The sequence below is a fragment of the Pelophylax lessonae genome (genome assembly GCF_965119305.1).
Source record: "Pelophylax lessonae genome assembly, chromosome: 3".
Lineage (NCBI taxonomy): Eukaryota > Metazoa > Chordata > Amphibia > Anura > Ranidae > Pelophylax > Pelophylax lessonae.
This window is the reverse complement of record NC_138770.1, coordinates 232,571,940-232,590,215: the sequence shown is the minus strand read 5'-3', so window position 1 is coordinate 232,590,215 and position 18,276 is coordinate 232,571,940. Positions and strand designations below refer to the sequence as shown.

At 44.8% G+C, this 18,276-nt stretch overlaps 1 protein-coding gene across 1 annotated transcript in view; it reads right to left on the bottom strand.

Moving 5' to 3' along the window:
* Positions 1–1,204: 1,204 nt before the first annotated feature.
* The window catches only part of RNF13 (ring finger protein 13), a 217,244-nt gene continuing 200,172 nt past the window's right edge, over positions 1,205–18,276 (bottom strand). The window contains exons 8-9 of the mRNA XM_082249211.1: positions 13,424–13,504; positions 1,205–2,375 (exon numbers count right to left, since the gene is read on the bottom strand). Of these exons, the coding sequence (XP_082105337.1) occupies positions 2,002–2,375; positions 13,424–13,504 (455 nt within the window). The 3' untranslated portion in view covers positions 1,205–2,001. The remainder of the gene's footprint in view (positions 2,376–13,423; positions 13,505–18,276) is intronic.

Sequence of the window (18,276 nt, the reverse complement as noted above, 5' to 3'; positions counted from 1 at the left end):
AGACCTTTTGTTCTGAAAGTAGCTTACCCCCTGCTCGTTCCCTTTTTGCTCCTTGGTATCTTAGTCTGGTCCTCTCAGCTCTTCAGAACCTGCCCTTTCACGCTTTCAGGTATATTACCTTTTTCTGACCTTACCCACAAGGTGGCCTTTCTTGATAGTTATCACCTCAGAAAAGAGTCTCTGAGTAAGAGGTCTTATCCTGTAAGGAGTCGCACAAGAACAAGGTTGTCTTGAGGCCTCCCAAAGGTGGTATTTTTTGCCTTCCACTTTAATCAGGATACTCTGTCTGTCCTTCCCTCTGTATGTTCTACTCCAAAGCATCTGAAGGGAATTTTGTTCCACTCTCTCGTTGAGTTAACCTCCCAGCTACAACCACTTTTAGGAAATTGGATTCACTCTTTGTGCTTCCTGAGGATTCCTGTATGGGTATCCCTCCCTCTCACTCCACCATTGCTACATGGATCAGGTAAGTTAATAAGGCCTACACAGTTGGAAGGACAGGGTTCCTCCATTCTTGATTAACTATATTCTACTAGATCGGTTAGTGCTTCATGGATTTTTGAGAATCAAACATCTGTTTCTCAGACTTGCAACATTGCCCCCTGGGCTTCTGTTAACACATTAGGTTATACTAGGTGGATGTTAATGCCTACTCTGATGAAAGTTTCAGGTGAAAAAGGTGTCAGTTGAGCCTTTCATGACCTGTTTATTATGTGGGCCTTTTGGCGTTGTTTTGCTGTGTTCCCCCTTAGTTGGACTGCATTTGGACCTTCCATTTGGAATGTGCCCTGTATTGTATGATCAGGAACACAAGACTTTTTTTGACTTGGTAGAAAAGTCTGTTCTCTCTGTTCTTATGATCTCCCTGTTGCTTGCTACAAAACTGAGTCTAGTCTCTTTTTTGGGCCTGTCCAGTTACTTGAAGGTAGTTGCATATAACCCAGTCATAATGTCATAGGATGCATGAAGGTAAAATAATCTTCAGACTTTACAAATACTTTAATTGCACAGCTAATAATCTGGGCACCCCATCTAAATGTTGGCACCACCAAATGTCTGCTCAAACCAAAGTATGAACCCAAGTGGTTCTTCCTGGAGCTCCCAGTTTTATACATGCTTGTATGCAGACATGTTGGACTAGCAAGCTGCATTTACATTTCTGTAAAACAGCGATATCACGTATTCCACACACCTTATCAGGTGAGAAATCAAACTTTATTTTTAGACTTCAAGTTGTGTGATATAAAAAACCTTTACACATTTTATAACTGACTTTCTATATTGATACAACAGCGTTCATATCATCATACAGTGAATACATACTGTTCATGAATTTAATAAGCTTCAGCTTATTGTGCATATGTTCCAGAGAATCGATACAAAGTCAAAAAACAAAAAAAATAAACTTTTCAAGAGGTGATCAGCTCCAACAAAACACTTTCCTTTCAGATCCTGAAAACATCTGCATTTTAAAGAATGTTTTTCCTGCAGACATTTGTATTTGTTTCATTTGACCTATATTACTGTAAACTGAAGAGTCAAAATGACCAAATGTCACTGGGTTACACAGGCCATATTGTCTGCCTTCTGTAAATTAAACATACTAATTTCTGCATAATTAGATTAAAGCCAGCTTTAAAAGAACAAGTCCAATGTGCATAGCAAGGCGTGTACAAGTACATGCTGCACCAGTAAAATGTCTTTAATAAAATTTAGTGCCCCAAGCTCCAGAGATGTTAAGGTGCAGAGAGAAAACCATGCAAGTATTGCAGGGTAGAGTCCATGTTTGTGACTTAGTGTCCAAGAGAAGAACTAAAGCAACTTTCACGTAGCAGCTTTACATTTTAAATACTCTGTACATTACACAGTATATCAGCCTTGCGGCCTCAGAAGCTAGCTAGGAGGCTGCGGTCAGTCTGCTGCTACAGACTTATTTTTGGAAAAAATAAAATCTAGCATCCTAAATGATTGACAAGCACTTAGCAATTCTCCAGTCATGGCTCATACAGTGTTTCTCTCTCTGGACTCCCGATCCATGTTGTGCTGCAGCTGGACCACCACACTTTGTGTATTACGTTCCTCATCGCTACTGTCACTGTCATCTGCGTCGTCATCATTGTCATCCTCTTCCTCCTCAGAGGACGACTCCGCTATGCTCTGCTGTGAGTGAGACTGGGATATGGCCCCGAATGACTGAGTACTGGCAGAAGGTGTGGGACGAAGCAATGGAGTATTTTCTGAGACATCATTATCTTCCTGGCTGCTGTCTGAATCAGAATCAGAGTCCCCTTGGGATGGGACAACCTTCTGTTTGCACACGGGACAGGTCTTCTTTGTCCTTGTTAGCCATGGGTCAACACACTTGCAATGATAGGCTGGTAAGATGAAAGAAAACATAATTGCATTAAGCTTTCACATTTCAGCTATTACAAGGTCAGTGAGCACTCTTCACAGAACTCTGCAATCAGAAAAATAAAACATTAAGTGGATAATACACTGCTCCAAAAAAAAAAAAAAAAAAGAAAGGAACACTTTTTAATCAGAGTATAGCATCAAGTCAAATAAACTCCTGGGGTATTTATCTGGTCAGTTAAGTAGCAGAGGGGGGTGTTAATAATTTCCAGCTGCTGTGTTGAAAATTAAATTAACAACAGGTGCACTAGATGTGCAACATTGGGAGGACCCCCACAACCGGAATGGTTTCACAAGTGAAGGCCACAGACTTTTGTCCTACTCATTTTTTATCACTGTTTTTCACTAATTTTGCATTTGGCTAGGGTCAGTGTCACTAATGCTAGCATGAGGCGATACCTGGACCCTATAGAGGTTGCACGGACAGTTCAACTCCTCCAGGATGGCACATTCATATGTGCCATTGCCAGAAGGTTTGCTGTGGCTCCCAGCACAGTCTCAGGAGCATGGAAGAGATTCCAGGAGACAGGCAGTTACTCTAGGAGAGCTGGACAAGGCAGTAGAAGGTACTTACCCATCAGCAGGACTGGTATCTGTTCCTTTGTGCAAGGAGGAACTGGATGAGCACTGGCAGGGCCCTACAAAAAATGGATTTTTGTAAGAACTTACCGTAAAATCCTTTTCTCTTAAGCTCATTGACAGACGTAGTCTTCTTGATTCTCAAGAGCTGGGTTATGTTGTCTCCGCAGGAGTAGGACTAGGCAGAATGACAAAACGTTCTGGCTCCACCCTAGGGGGCAGTCCCTGAGGGTATATCCTCCCTCTCTCTGCTACAGGGAATCAGTTCTGTTTAAAGCAGTACAGAGAATTTAACCCAACCCAACTCAATGATAGAGGGGCGGGTACTACGTCTGTCAATGAGCTTAAGAGAAAAGGATTTTACGGTAAGTTCTTACAAAAATCCATTTTTCTCTATCGCTCATTGACAGACGTAGTCTTCTTGATTCTCAAGAGCTGGGACATCCAGAAGCAGTGCCACAAATGAGGGGTGGGATTGACAAAATCAAATCCAATCTAGTAGGCCCAACCGGTGCCAAACTAGAAGTTTTAAAGGCTCATTATAAACAAAGAATGAGACTAAAAGAAAAAAATTTTCCAACGGAAAAAAACCCTCGAGGTAGACCACTGGTCTCCTCAAATTGCGGCCTGCAAAACCTTGCGGCCAAATGAGGCATCAGACGATGCCATTACATCAATTTTATAATGTTTAGAGAAGGTATGCACCGACGACCAGGTAGCCGCCTTGCACACCTGGACCACTGACGCCTGATGGCGAAAGGCCCATGACGCACTAAGTGCCCGAGTGGAGTGCGCCTTAACAGGGAACGGGGGCTCCCGACCCTTAATAGAATAAGCCTGCACTACCGTCTGTCTGATCCATCTGGAAATGGTCGCGGCAGATGCAGGCAACCCCTTTTTGGGTCCATCTGGGATCACAAAAAGTGAATCCGTCTTGCGAAACGAGTCTGTCGTTTTCAAGTATACCCTGATCGCCCGGATCACATCCAAGGAGTGCAAAGCAAATTCCCGAGGATGACTGGGCTTAGGACACAGGGAAGGTAATACAATTTCTTCATTCAGATGAAATTCTGAAACCACTTTTGGTAGGAAGGATGGATTCGGACGAAGAACCACCTTATCTCTATGAACCACCAGATATGGTGAACGACAAGATAATGCGGCCAGCTCTGACACCCTGCGTGCAGAAGTAATAGCCACCAAGAAGGCCACCTTCTGGGACAACGTGGGTAGAGGAATCTCCCTAATATCTTCAAAGGGAGGTTTCTGAAGAACCGACAACACTAAATTAAGATCCCAGGGGGGTAACGGCGCGTGCACTGGCGGAGCCAGATGTCGCACCCCCTGGATAAAATTCCGCACCAAGGAATGAGTAGCCAAAGGCTTCTGAAAGAAGATGGCTAATGCTGAGACCTGACCCTTGATAGTACTCAAGGCCAGTTTCTGCTCAACCCCTTGTTGCAGAAAAGCCAATATTCGACTAATCGAATAAGACCGAGGACGGAACCCCAAAGGTTCACACCATGCAATGTAGGACTTCCATGTGCGATGATAAATCTTTCTGGAAGTCGCTTTCCTTGCTTCAACTAGAGTAGGAATAACTGAAGCTGACAAACCTTTGTCCTTCAGCACCTGGGTCTCAATAGCCAGGCCGTTAAAGCCAGCGATCGTAAAGCAGGATGGAAGATCGGTCCCTGAGACAGTAGATCCTCTCTGAGAGGAAGTCTCCACGGGACGTCCGCCACCAGTCTGACCATGTCGGCGTACCAAGCTCGACGAGGCCAGTCCGGAGCTACCAGGATTACTGGGATTCCTTCCTCCTCTACCCTGCGAAGAAGTCTTGGCAGTAACGCGAGAGGAGGGAAGGCATATATTAGCTGGTATTGGCCCCACGGGGCGATCAGTGCGTCTGCGGTTTCTGCTAGAGGATCGCGGGAGCGAGCCACGAATCTCTGAACTTTCCTGTTGAATCGTGATGCCAACAGATCCACATCCGGGGTGCCCCACCGTAGGCACAACTGGTGGAAAACGTCTGGATGGAGGGACCATTCCCCCTGATCCAGGGTCTGACGGCTGAGATAATCTGCCTGCCAATTCTCCACCCCCGGAATGAACACCGCAGAGATTGCTGGAACAAATCGTTCCGCCCAGCGAAGAATGCAAGCCACTTCTTTGGCCGCTCGGACACTCTTGGTGCCCCCCTGGTGATTGACATAAGCCACAGCCGTGGCATTGTCCGACTGGATCCGAACCGGGCTGCCCTGGAGCTGCTCGGTCCAGTGAATCAGACAAAGTCTGATCGCTCTCAGTTCCAATACATTTATCGGTAATCTGGATTCTTCCGGGGACCAAAGTCCCTGGGCAGATAATTGCCCGAGAATTCCTCCCCATCCGGATAGACTGGCATCCGTGGTCACTATCGTCCAATATATTGGCAGAAATGACTTTCCCTGGCTGAGCATTGGAGACCGAAGCCACCAAACCAGAGACTCTCTGGTCTGTTTGCTCAATCGTATCTGATTGTCCAGGGATTCCGGATTCCGATTCCATCTGAGGAGAATCTCTTGCTGAAGAATTCGGGTATGGGACTGGGCAAATGGGACTGCTTCGAATGAAGCCACCATCAACCCCAGAACCCTCATGCAAGTCCGAAGGGAAGACCAGCTGTTGGACAGTAACAACTGGACTGCTGATTGAATCTTTCGAAGTTTCCCTACCGGAAGAAACACTCTTGTCCTGACTGTGTCTAGAATTAGACCCAGATATTCGAGCCTTTGGGTGGGAACCAGAAAGGACTTTTGCTGGTTCACCAGCCACCCGAATTCCTGTAAAGAAATCATAGTAATTTCTATGTTTTGTAGCAAGGTCTGAGGAGACTCTGCATGAAGCAGAAGATCGTCTAGGTAACCTAGAATCGATATACCTCTTTGGCGCAGAAGTGCCAACATTGGGGCCAACACTTTTGTGAAGACCCGCGGAGCCGTGGCGAGACCGAAAGGTAACGCCACAAACTGATAGTGGTTCTCCTCTACGGAAAAGCGTAGAAAACGCTGATGTCCTGCGAAAATGGGAATGTGAAGATAGGCGTCCTTGATGTCTATGGACGCTAGGACATCCCCTGGATGCAGGAAGGCTGCTACCGTGCGAATGGACTCCATTCTGAATCTTCTTATGTTGACGAAAGAATTGAGTGCTCTTAAGTCCAGAATTGGACGCACTTTGCCCTCTTTCCTGGGTATTGTAAACAGGTTTGAATAAAACCCTTGAAACCGTTCTGTCCAAGGAACGTGGACTACCACTCCTTGTTGTAGTAGATCTGTGACCGCTCTCCGCAGATCTTCTAGACGATCCGGAGATAGTCGGATATTGGAAGGGAAGAATCGCGCCGGTGGGAGAGATCGAAACTCGATCTTGTACCCTGACTTTATGACTTCGCAAACCCATTTGTCCGGGATTCTGGAAAGCCATGGATCCGGGAACCGGCGAAGACGTCCCCCCACCCCAGTTATGGGTGGGGGCGCACCTTCAGGCTTTGGATGGTTTATCTTCAGGTCTGGAGGGGGCGGGCTTTTGCTTGCCCGACCAACGACCCCTGACGCCTCCTGCAGGAGGCTTGGAGGACTTAGTTTTTTCACCCGCTGGACGAAAAAACCTCTTGTGAGCAGAAAAAGAAGGCCCTCGTCTTTGACGAGTTCCTCTACCTCTAAAATTTTGCGGTAAAAAGGTGCTTTTTCCACCGGTGAGATCCTTAATGATCTCATCTAAGTTGGCTCCAAATAGACGTTCTCCTGAAAAGGGGATATTAGCCAATGCTTTTTTGGAACCTTGGTCGGCTATCCAACCTTTTAGCCACAGTGTACGCCTGAGAACCACTGCTGAGACTGATGCTCGCGCCATTAATGGAGTGGCGTCTAACGCCGCATCACATACAAACTGTAACCCCTGTATCATTTGTTCCAACAAATCTGATACCGCCTGAGGGACTTCTTCTAAGTCCCGGCGTAACCACTTAGTCCATTCAGTTACAGCCTGCGAAACCAGACCAATAGCAATTATTGGCCTGAAAGCTGATCCAATCAAGGAAAACATGGTGCGAGACATAGCTTCTATCTTGCGATCCACTGGATCTTTAAAAGACGGAGCGTCTTCCAAAGGAATAACCGTGGCTTTATTCAATCTAGCAATTGGTGAATCCACCACAGGTGGTTCTGTCCATTTCTTAGTAAGGGTTTCCTCAAACGGATAACGCCTGTCAATGCGTTTGGAAATATTAAAAGTGCGTTTTGGCAGACGCCATTCTTCATCGATTGGATTGCCAAAACATTTGGGCAATGGAAAAACCTTTGCCACCTTGATGCGCTTTTTAGTCCCAAAAGGGATCTCAGTTTCAGCTATTTCTGATGGAATACCCTGTAACCTTAAGGTCTCTTGAACAGATACAATGAGTGCGTTTACCAACGCTTCCTCTCGGGCTATGGCTGATGCCGAAACATCCTCCTCACTGTCTGAAGAGACAGGACCCGAGACACCAATACCAGATGAAGTACCTGCAACTGCAGAAATAGGCTCAGAGTCTGAATCCGAGGTTTCAGATAATAAGGGGTTAGGCGGGGGTCGCTTTCTTGCGCCCTGTCCCTGACAAGCCACTTCCACCCGGGACACAAAAGTTTCCATAATGGCTGACAAAGATTCAATTGTCAATGGGGTGCTGGAGGATCCCGCAGACCCCTCGAGGGGATCCGGAGGAGATACATGAGTGGCAGGGTCCATGTTAATACAGGACACTTTTGCCAGCAATAAACAAAAAACTTTTTTTTTTTTTTTTTTGTGTGTCTCCCCCTAGCGCAATAGCGCCCCTCAGAGTACCTGCTTCTCGATCCCAGAGAGAGAGAGAGAGGGACCCCCAAGGCTCACCAACCGATGCAGTGCAGTTTCCAACAAACTGCAGCCAGCGTCTGTCTTACACAGACTGGAAGGAGCTGTTTGCTTTTTCCCGGGCAGAAGGCGTGGCTCCGCCCCCTGTGTACGCCTTCCGGCGTTCCCAGCCCTCCACGAGGAAGCTGGGCTCACAAAACATGGCCGCCCCCATAGAAGAGACATAAGACTCCAAAAACATGGCGGCCGGCGTGACCTGAGGACATACATGCATTCGGTCTACGGCAAAATGGCGGCGGACCGCCGATATCGTCTTCCCAGCACATCCACCTGCACTCTGCTGAGAGGTGACATATGGATCTACAGAGATACACTGCACATAAGGTAGGATTATACCTCCTATGTTTGCTGTAATGTTACAGTCTGCTGGGTAGAGTGCTAGCTCTTGAACCAAGTCCACTTCCCACAAACACATGCTGTATTACAAGGGGGACTTGTAAGTGTCAGATATATACTGACCATATATGGAGGGGCCCATAATATACACTGCCTCATAAATGAGGAAAAAAGGGAACGTTTTACTCACCATACCGAACCGACAGGCACCCTCTCTTCATAATACCCTCTCCACCGAGGTGGGGGTTTGTGGACGCCTCGACTCTCTGGTCCTGGCGTCCAAGCGAGCTTTTAACTCACAAAGTCAGTCCCTTTACTGGGACTCCGTCGCGGCCGACTCAGCGCACTGGTCTGCACGCGCTTTTAGGCAGAGACCGGGGTGACCACTGGATCTCACATCCAGCCCGTCGCCCGGCCCCGCATACTTACTTGAATATGTCGCGGCCGACCAAGCGCAATGCCTGGTCTGCACGCGCTCGTAGGCCGGCTGGGGTGACCACAAGTGTCGCCCAGTCCGGCATTTTTGCTTGAAGATCTCACAGGAAAAAAACACTGGAGAAAACTACCTAAAAAATGTCTTTTTCTTAAAGAAAAAAAGTCTTGCCAGGACCAAAAGATCCCAGCAAGGAACTTAGGTCCTTACTCCTGACTAGACAGAAAAAAAACTGATTCCCTGTAGCAGAGAGAGGGAGGATATACCCTCAGGGACTGCCCCCTAGGGTGGAGCCAGAACGTTTTGTCATTCTGCCTAGTCCTACTCCTGCGGAGACAACATAACCCAGCTCTTGAGAATCAAGAAGACTACGTCTGTCAATGAGCGATAGAGAAATTACCTCCTTAAGGCCACTGATGTGAATGTCTCTTACCAAACAATCAGAAACAGACTTCTTAAGGGGGGCCTGAGGGTCCAACATCCTCTAGTGCCTGGCACCATGGAGCTCAATTGACATTTGCTATTGAACACCAGAATTGGCAGGTCCGCCACTGACACCCAGTGTTTTCACAGATGAGAGCAAGTTCACCCTGAGCACATGTGACAGAAGTGAAATGGTCTGGAGAAGCTGTGGAGAACGTTATGCTGCCTGTAACATCGTTCAGCATGACCGGTTTGGTGGTGGGTCAGTGATCATCTGGGGAGGCATATCCATGGAGGGATGAACAGACCTCTACAGGCTAGACAATGGCAACCTGACTGCCATTAGGTATTGGGATGAAATCCTAGACCTATTGTCAGATCCTATGCTGGTGTAGTGGGTCCTGGGTTTCTCCTGGTGCATGACAATGCCCAGCCTCATGTGGTGAGATTATGCAGCCAGTTTCTGGAGAATGAAGGAATTGATACTATTGAATGGACCCCATGCTCACCTGACCTAAATCCAATAGAACACCTTTGGGGCATTATGTTTTGGTCCATCCAACGCCGCCAGGTTACACCTCAGTCTGTTCAGGAACTCAGTGATGCCTTGGTCCAGATCTGGAAGGAAATTCCCCAGGACACCATCTGTCGTCTCATTAGGAGCATGACCTGACATTGTCCGGCATGCATACAAGCACGTGGGGCCATACAAATTACTGAGTACCATTTTGAGTAAAATGGACTAGCCTGCTGCATCGTTTTTTCACTTTGATTTTTGGGGCGTCTTTGAATTCAGCCCTCTGTAGGTTGATAAATTTCATTTCCATTAAACAATGTGGCATTCTTTCACTCCTAACACATTACCCAGTCCATATCAGTATAGAAATCCAGCATGATATTTTTCCTCATTGAGATCTGGTGTGTTTTCAAAGTGCTCCTTTAATTTTATTGAGCAATATATTTTACCAATTATTATAGCTACATTGCTCACAATATTACAGTGCTAGAGTTATAGCTCCTGCACAAAAGATTTAGGCTGATTTATACATCAGCCCACCTTCTTATTTCTAAACTTTAATATTTTTAAAGTAGATGTGAGGAATCAGGTCATTAAATAACAAGCGTGTATTACATCTATAGATTCCTGCCACTGTATTTCGCACTGGCGCTAGTTGCCTGTGCGAATGTAGCCTGAGTTTGTTTGCTCCCTATATATCTTATTTTTCAGTTTAATTTACTGGCCACATCACCATCCCTGGACATTCAGTGTACTTGGTCAGTGTGGTAGAAGGGTATGAAACTGCAGCAGTGATGGAACAATCAGTAATTTCAAATTCCAGCAGCCCTTGCCCCTTGTGGACAGGCCAAAGAAAAGGGAAACAAAGTAGCAGTAGTGTATGCTGACTACAAATCGCAGATAGTGTTGATGAGGTGAGAAAATCAGGATGAGTAGATAAGTAAGCATCACTGAGGCCAGCAGATTCCCTGGCACAAGGGAAGCAATGACTGACATGGCAAATTTCATGTGGAACTTCTGAACCCTTAGAAACAGGTTGAGGATATTGAGATGAAAAATGGGATGAATGCCTCTATTTCCCTTGGGAACTGTAAACAGGCTGGCATAAAACTCCTTAAATATTAATATTTCCTATACAGAATGGGGGCATAAACCCATCAGCGAGGATCTGCTGAAATGAGATCAACCTCTCTTTGCAGAGAGGATGGCAAACTGGAAAGAATGAAGCAGAAGGAGGCAGTTTGTAGCCTCTGGATACCACACTCAACATCTGAAATTTCTTAGGACAGGATGGTCGAAAATGCCGATAGGCATCCCTGGACTTGGAAGAGCGAGGGTCACTGTTAACAGACATGTTAGGCTTGGAGTTCCAGGGATTCCAACATGTACCCCAGGTTTTGGATTAGGGCCAGAGGGGGACAGTGAAATTAACTCTCTTTCTAGACACAGGAGCAGAAGGCCCCCTTTCAGGGACACAAGCCTTCTTTTTTGGAGGAGAGTACACTCTTACCCCCCAGGTGACCTTCTAAAGTACTTGTCTAGGGAAGTACAGAAGGAAAGGGCTTCCGCTCCACGAACTTCCCACACAGAATTTTCGCTGAGCAGCATTACAACCAGAGGATCCTCTGCATGTGAACGGAAAGAATGCCCATCTCTATAGCAGCATAAGGCTACAGGCAAAAGTTCTAGGTATTAGTGGGGGGGATAAAGGGATTTGTTCAGACAGCCAGGACTTCTAGAGAAGTGAGACAGTCATCGTATAACACTGGCTCTAACTGCAAGTGAACAGGAAAGGTTTTAGTTGGCCCGCGCCAGCTTGTTCTTAGGCAAGGCAGGAATGCACTTTATCAGAAAGACCCCAAATGGTATACTTTAACTTAGGAAATATCTCCGTGGAGAATGCCTCCCCTAAATCCGATTCTTTAGAAGCAGAAGACTACTCATCCTACTTCTCGATGCCCCCTCCTTGGGCAGCACAGCAGTCCCTTGAGGGGAGGTTAAAGAGGCCTGTTTGCGACCCCTGTGATCAACAGCCAGCAAGAGAGCAGACCTTTATAATCAAAACAGGAGGGGGTGTCAGAGGGCCCCCCAGACTCCCTATCTCTGCCCCTGTGCTCTGCAATGTGAAGTGCTCAGTGTCCCCAAAAGGGGGTACTCAAAACCTCCATGAGATGAAAAGGCTTCATATGCAGCTTGTCATCCATGTGGCATCCAAGGATTGCTGTGAGGCCTGTGTGGGAGCTGGGAGATTGTGAAGCTGAACAGAAAAAAACACATGCAAAGGAAGACCAAAATGCTGTGTACATGCCAGGAAAACATAGTCCTTGTGCAAAAGATCGAGGCCAAAAAAAATGCACCATATTTGAACAGATCAGCTCTCCCACTCCATAACTGTAACACACTTAAAAGTGCTGTAGCCCATGCTCCATTAAACCCACAAGGATTGGAACCAGCATAATGGGATGCTTTAAAGGGATTGAGCCCCATTTATCATGGCAGAGCTTTTCAGTAACGGAGCTGGATTAAAGGGACATGCCTAAATCCTGACTTTGCCTTCCTGGATGGGCATACTTCTGAAGGGGTAATCAGAGACAGGGCTCCAACAGCACTGGACCTATATAGCACTCTGGCTCAGCGCAATGCATGTCATGCCAAGGTGAGCGCCCGCGCATGATCCTGCCTGAAGCAGCATTACAGGCCAGCTCCACATCATCTTCAAGGCAGAGTCTGGGTACAGTCTCTCAAGGTTTAGCCAAGAAGTCAACAGGTTAAGAAAGCTGCACATGAAATGGCTATGAAAAAGCTACATCTTGATGGAAGAATCCTGAAAACAAAACCCCAGCAAAAAAGGGAGAAAGGAATTCACTCAGAAGAGAAAATATCCCTCACCTAAGGACACTAGAAAAAAAACAAAGGCTAGCTGGCAATGTAAAGGGGATGACCCTGCAGGTTTTTTTTGCCAGTGTCCAATCACTTGATGGTAGGTACCTATAACCTTTCTTTCATGTCTTGTACAGTTTTATTAAGAAACATACTCCCCTTCCCAGCGAATCCAGATGCAATCTTCTGCCACAGGCCAGGTTCTGCTCCAACATCATTCCTTCCTGTGTCAGCCTCTCTTCCCTTCTGGGTTCTTGCAGCTAATCCCCAATGATGTGCCACTAGGTCCGCCCATATATCCACTGTGTGTTCCTGCTCATGTAGTCTCCTGGGATTTTTGACGGGGAAGTTCCAGGAGGCTGCATGAGCAGGCATGTCATGCATGCCTAGAATGGAAGTGGGGCCAGAGTGGAAAAAAAATTAAAACAAATGTGAAAAAAAGGGTTTTATATATTGCAGCATGGAGAAGGAGGGCAGGGAAGAAAGTTCAACTGTGTAGGTTCACTTTCAAAATCTGTGCTCATGGCAAACAGTAAAAAATACCACAAGCAAACATTCTAGGTGGTGATGGATAAAGGGATCCATTATATAGGATCCAGGGTCATGGGTCATGTGATTAGTCCAGACAGCCAAGACTGCCAAGGATGCAGTTATGTTCCACTAACAGGTTAATGTGTTCTATTATAACTTTGCTTTGGCTTGATTTTGATTTCCTTTGTGGATGTGACTTCTTGCTGACATCATATGGAAGGAAAGCAGTCTCAGCACATGGATGATGGTAGAAGTGAACTCTCTGTTGTGCGCTATTTTACACGCTTATAAATCCTGTATCTAAAGTCAGCAATAAAATTTTTTTTTTTTTTTTTTTTTCTTAAATACTGGCAATGAGAATGTTATTTCCTCCGTACCGTGAGAGCAGGGCAGTACCCGTAGCTTATCTCCTTCTTCATATTCATCCAGGCAGACAGCACATACATCGTATACATCGCCTGCAATGCACAGAACAATAGATTTGTTCAATCAATAAAACATAAATATAAGATTTGTTCATTTAAATTTAAACCCATCTATGGTCAAAAAGTTAAAATATTGATTTCCATATATTTTAATTATTTATAGCCCACTTTTATTATTCTGAACCATGTTGAACATACTTTTTAAAGAATTCAACACATTTACTTTGTTTAATTCTGTGACACACATTCACTATGCCCTGATGTGTCAGAGAGGCACTGTAAAGTATGCAGGGAATCCAGGAAGTTGTTGAAAGCGATGGCGAGCAGACAGGCAGCACTTACAACAGGAAAGGAGACTTTTGAAGAAAATCTTTACAGGATTGTTAGATAACTATTTTTTGTATTACTGAATAGTATTGTGCCTGCTAGCTTGCTGTTAAGAATATTAGTGGATCATTTTGCTTAAAAGCATTACTCATCCTAATAAATTGTTTATAACAATGTTCCCTAAAGTAGCCCTTTTCAAACTAGGGTGGCTTGAGGCTTCTTCAGGGGTGCCTTGGCAAAATGGCTAAAAATTTATCAAAAATTGTATAGGAGGTCAGCTCTTTAGTTACACAAAGCGACATTGATCAAAAATTGTATAGAGGCCAGCTCTTTAGTTACACAAAGCGACAGGTTTTCATTATGCACCATTATGACTTTCTACACACTGGCATCCTAACAACCAACTATGTCATCAGTTAATGTCATCAGTTAATAAAGAGGATGGCTGTCACCTCCACAGAATCTTTGTTGGACCCTCCTGTGCCTCTCTCCCTCAGCACTGGAGTCACATTAGCTGACTGAGGGAGAAGAGAAACACTGGACTACTAGTCAGTACCAGTGTGCAAAAGTGTATTTATTTGGAAGAAAAAAATCACCTCTAAATTTGGGTGTCCTACATGGGTGTTTCTGCAATATGTAAAACTATTAGAATAGTTTTTTACATTTTAGAATTAGGTGCCTTGAGACTTTCCATACTTTTAAAGGGTGCCTTGACTGAAAAAAGGGTGAGAAATTTTGGCCTAAAGTGTACCTAAAAGGCAAAACTTTTTTTTTTTGGCATGGAGAGGGTTTAGAACCTCTGTCAGGTTTTTATTTCTGTTGATGTTCCCATTAGGTAGATTTACCTTCGCTATTTATCCTGTTTACCATTATTACCAACAGTGAAAGTAAATGAATGTGCATTTATTTTTTATTTTTTTTTATAAAAGGTGAATGTGTTTGTATAATCTCCTTTTGATCTACCAATAATTATGTAATACCTGCCTGACTGGATACAAATTGATTGCATATATTAGGAAGGTTCTCATATTATAGTGCTTTGAATAATAATTCATACCCCTTGAAAGTTTACACATGTTGTCATGTTACAACCAAAAACAAATGTATTTCATTGGGATTTTATGTGATAGACCAACACAGTGTGGCACGTAATTGTGAAGTAGAAGGAAAATGATAAATAGTTTTCAAAATGTTTTACTAATATCTGAAAAGTGTGGCATGCATTTGTATTCAGCCCCCCTAAATACTTCGTAGAAGCTTTGCACATCTATAGAGTGACATTTTTGCCCATTCTTCTTTGCAAAATGGCTCAAGCTCTCTCAGATTGGATTGGATGGGGGAGCGTCTGAACAGCAATTTTAAAGTCTTGCCACAGATTCTCAATTGGATTTAGGCCCAGACTTTGACTGGGCCATTCTAACACTTGAATATGCTTTGATCGAAACCATTCCATTGTAGCTCTGGCTGTATGTTTAGGGTCGTTGTCCTGCTGGAAGGTGAACCTCCGCCCTAGTCTCGTCTTTTGCAGACTAACAGGTTTTCTTCTAAGATTGCCCCGTATTTGGCTCCATCCATCTTTCCATCAACTCTGACCAGCTTCCCTGTTCCTGCTGAAGAAAAGCATCCCCACAACATGATGCTGCCACCACCATGTTTCACATGGTGTGTTCAGGGTGATGTGCCACACATAGCAATTTGCTTTTAGGCCAAAAAGTTCAATTTTGGTCTCATCTGACCAGAGCACCTACTTGAAAGAGACCTCTTATGGCTTTCTTTCAACAATGGCTTTCTTCTTGCCATTTGTTGCAATAAAGGCTATATTTGTGGAATGCACGACTAATAGTTGTCCTGTGGACAGATTCTCCCACCTGAGCTGTGGATCTCTGCAGCTCCTCCAGAGTTACCATAGGCCTCTTGACTGCTTCTCTGATTAATGCTCTCCTTGCCTGGCCTGTCAGTTTAAGTGGACAGCCATGTCTTGGTAGGTTTGCGGTTGTGCCATATTCTTTCCATTTTCAGATGATGGATTGAACAATGCTCTAAGATGTTCAAAGCTGGGGATATTTTTTTTTAACCTAACCCTGCTTTAAACTTCCACAACTTTATGCCTGACCTTTCTGGTGTGTTGCTTGGACTTTATGATGCGGTTTGTTCTCTAAAAAATCTCTGAGGGCTTCACAAAACAGCTGTATTTATACTGAGATTCAATTACACACAGATGGACTCTATTTACTAATTAGGGGACTTCTGAAGGCAATTGGTTCCACTAGGTTTTAGTTAGGAGTATCAGAGTAAGGGGGGCTGAATACAAATGCACGCCACACTTGTCAGATATTTATTAGTAAAACATTTTGAAAACCATGCATCATTTTCTTGCCACTTTGTGTTGGTCTATCAAAAAAACCCCCCAATAAAATACATTTACGTTTTTGGTTGTATTGTGACAAAATGTGGAAAATGTCAAGGGGTATGAATACTTTTTCAAGGCACTGTACATAGCTTTGGTAAATCAAAAGTTAATTGTACAAAGATTTTATAGCCTGATTGTAACATGAATGGCAACCCAGAAGGTGGCAAAAATTTCTAACATTTCCCATACGAATGTTAACACAATACTGTGTCTCTATTTAAAATTGGGCCCACAAATGCCAAAGAAACAGGCCGGTCACACTAACACACTACTAATACTTCAAATACTTTTTCTATACAGACACATGGGACAGCCATGGGAACTTGTTTTGCACCTAATTATGCAAACCTGTACATTTGAAGAATAATACATCTATTCCAACAAGCCCTTTAACTCCTGCATTAAGCTATATAGATCAGATTTTCATCTGGGAAGGCAATGCTACCAGGATTTCCACTTTTGTCCAACACCTAAATACCAAATCACCGGGATCAGTATTCACAAGTAACTTGCATCCATTTACCATAAGAAAAACTTGATGTCACTCTAATGAGTGATCCTGATAATGCAGTAACATCTAAGACAGTGGTAGTCAATTGGAAAATTAGAGGGCCTTAAGTGTGGCCCCTGACACCTCCACAGGGACGCACAGTAGCAGTGCATTTTCACACCCAAAAGTTTTGGTCCTGTTGCTTTTTTTTTTTTTTTTGCAGTGTATCACAATGCACGCTGAAGAAGTTGGAGTGCAATTACTGCCAATGTTTCTGTCTGTGGATGCAGTAAAAACCCCTGACACTAGTGCTAGGGACTATTATTGCATTCGCCGACACGAATGCTAGGGGGTTATTTTTGCGTTCACTGACGTGATTGCTGGGGTTTTTTATTGCACCCACTTATACAAGTGTTGGGGGGTTGTTATAGCATCTACTAACACCAATGTTGAGGGTTTTTTTTACCACCAATAATTCCAAGACAGGCCCATAGAACCTATAGTGTCCTCTCTGATGCGCTTGCAGTAACAATGAACTCCGTCGTCCTTGGGGTGACCCTGGATATGACCAGCTCCACAAAATTCGGCCCCTCGTAAATCACTTCAAGTTTGCAGCCTTGTATACACCCCCAACAAGCTGTCTGCGTTGCCGAGTCCCTGATTAAATTTTCTGGCCGCCTTGCTTTCTGTTTCTCCTCAGCAAGCTTGCCAGATATGGGGGTCACGATGTATAAGCTCTGTGATGGGCAACAGGCTATACATGTAGTGTCCAGATTTATGAGGGAAAAGATAGCAATAAGGAGTCCCCCAACTGCCCACTACATGGGGAGCAGCGGCAAGATTGCTTGGGACTTGGTGTCACCCTTATTCAGGAAGGGGTACCATTTATACATGGACAATTATTACACAAGCGTGCCACTTTTTAATCGCTTTTGATTTTGGAATTGGCGCATGTGGCACCGTGCGACCTAATCGCCAGGGCTTTCCCCAATGGCTTGTAGATTCCCGACTTAGACGGTGGGAGAGAGCCTGCTTGAAGTGTAATAAATTGCTTGCAGTGAAGTGGAGGGACACATGGAATGTTTTAGTTCTGTCCTCCATTCACGCAGATACGAAAGTCCAAATTGCAACAGCGACTGGTGTTGTTGAGAAGCCCCTCTATGTCCACCTTAACATGGGAGGGGTGGACTTCAAAGACCAGATTATGGCGCCGTACTTAATTGCCCGTAAGGCCAGACGGTGGTACAAAAAAGTGTCTGTATACTTATTCCAATTAGCTCTACTGAACGCTTATTTGCAATAAAAAGCATCAGAAAGCGTCCTAAAATTCCAGGAAGGGATCAGCACAGCCCTTCTGTATCCAGAAGGTGCTGTGGCCTAAATTCACAATCCAGATGCAGTGAGCTGGCTGCATGAGAGGCATTTTCTGGATGTCCTCCCTGGTACCCCCTACTCAAGGAACACCCCAAAGATGTGTCTGTAGAAAACGTGGATATAGGCATGACACCCGCTATTTTTGTCCCTTCTGTCCTGGCCAACCAGGTTTTCCGCACACTAGTAGAGTATTAGTATAGGGTA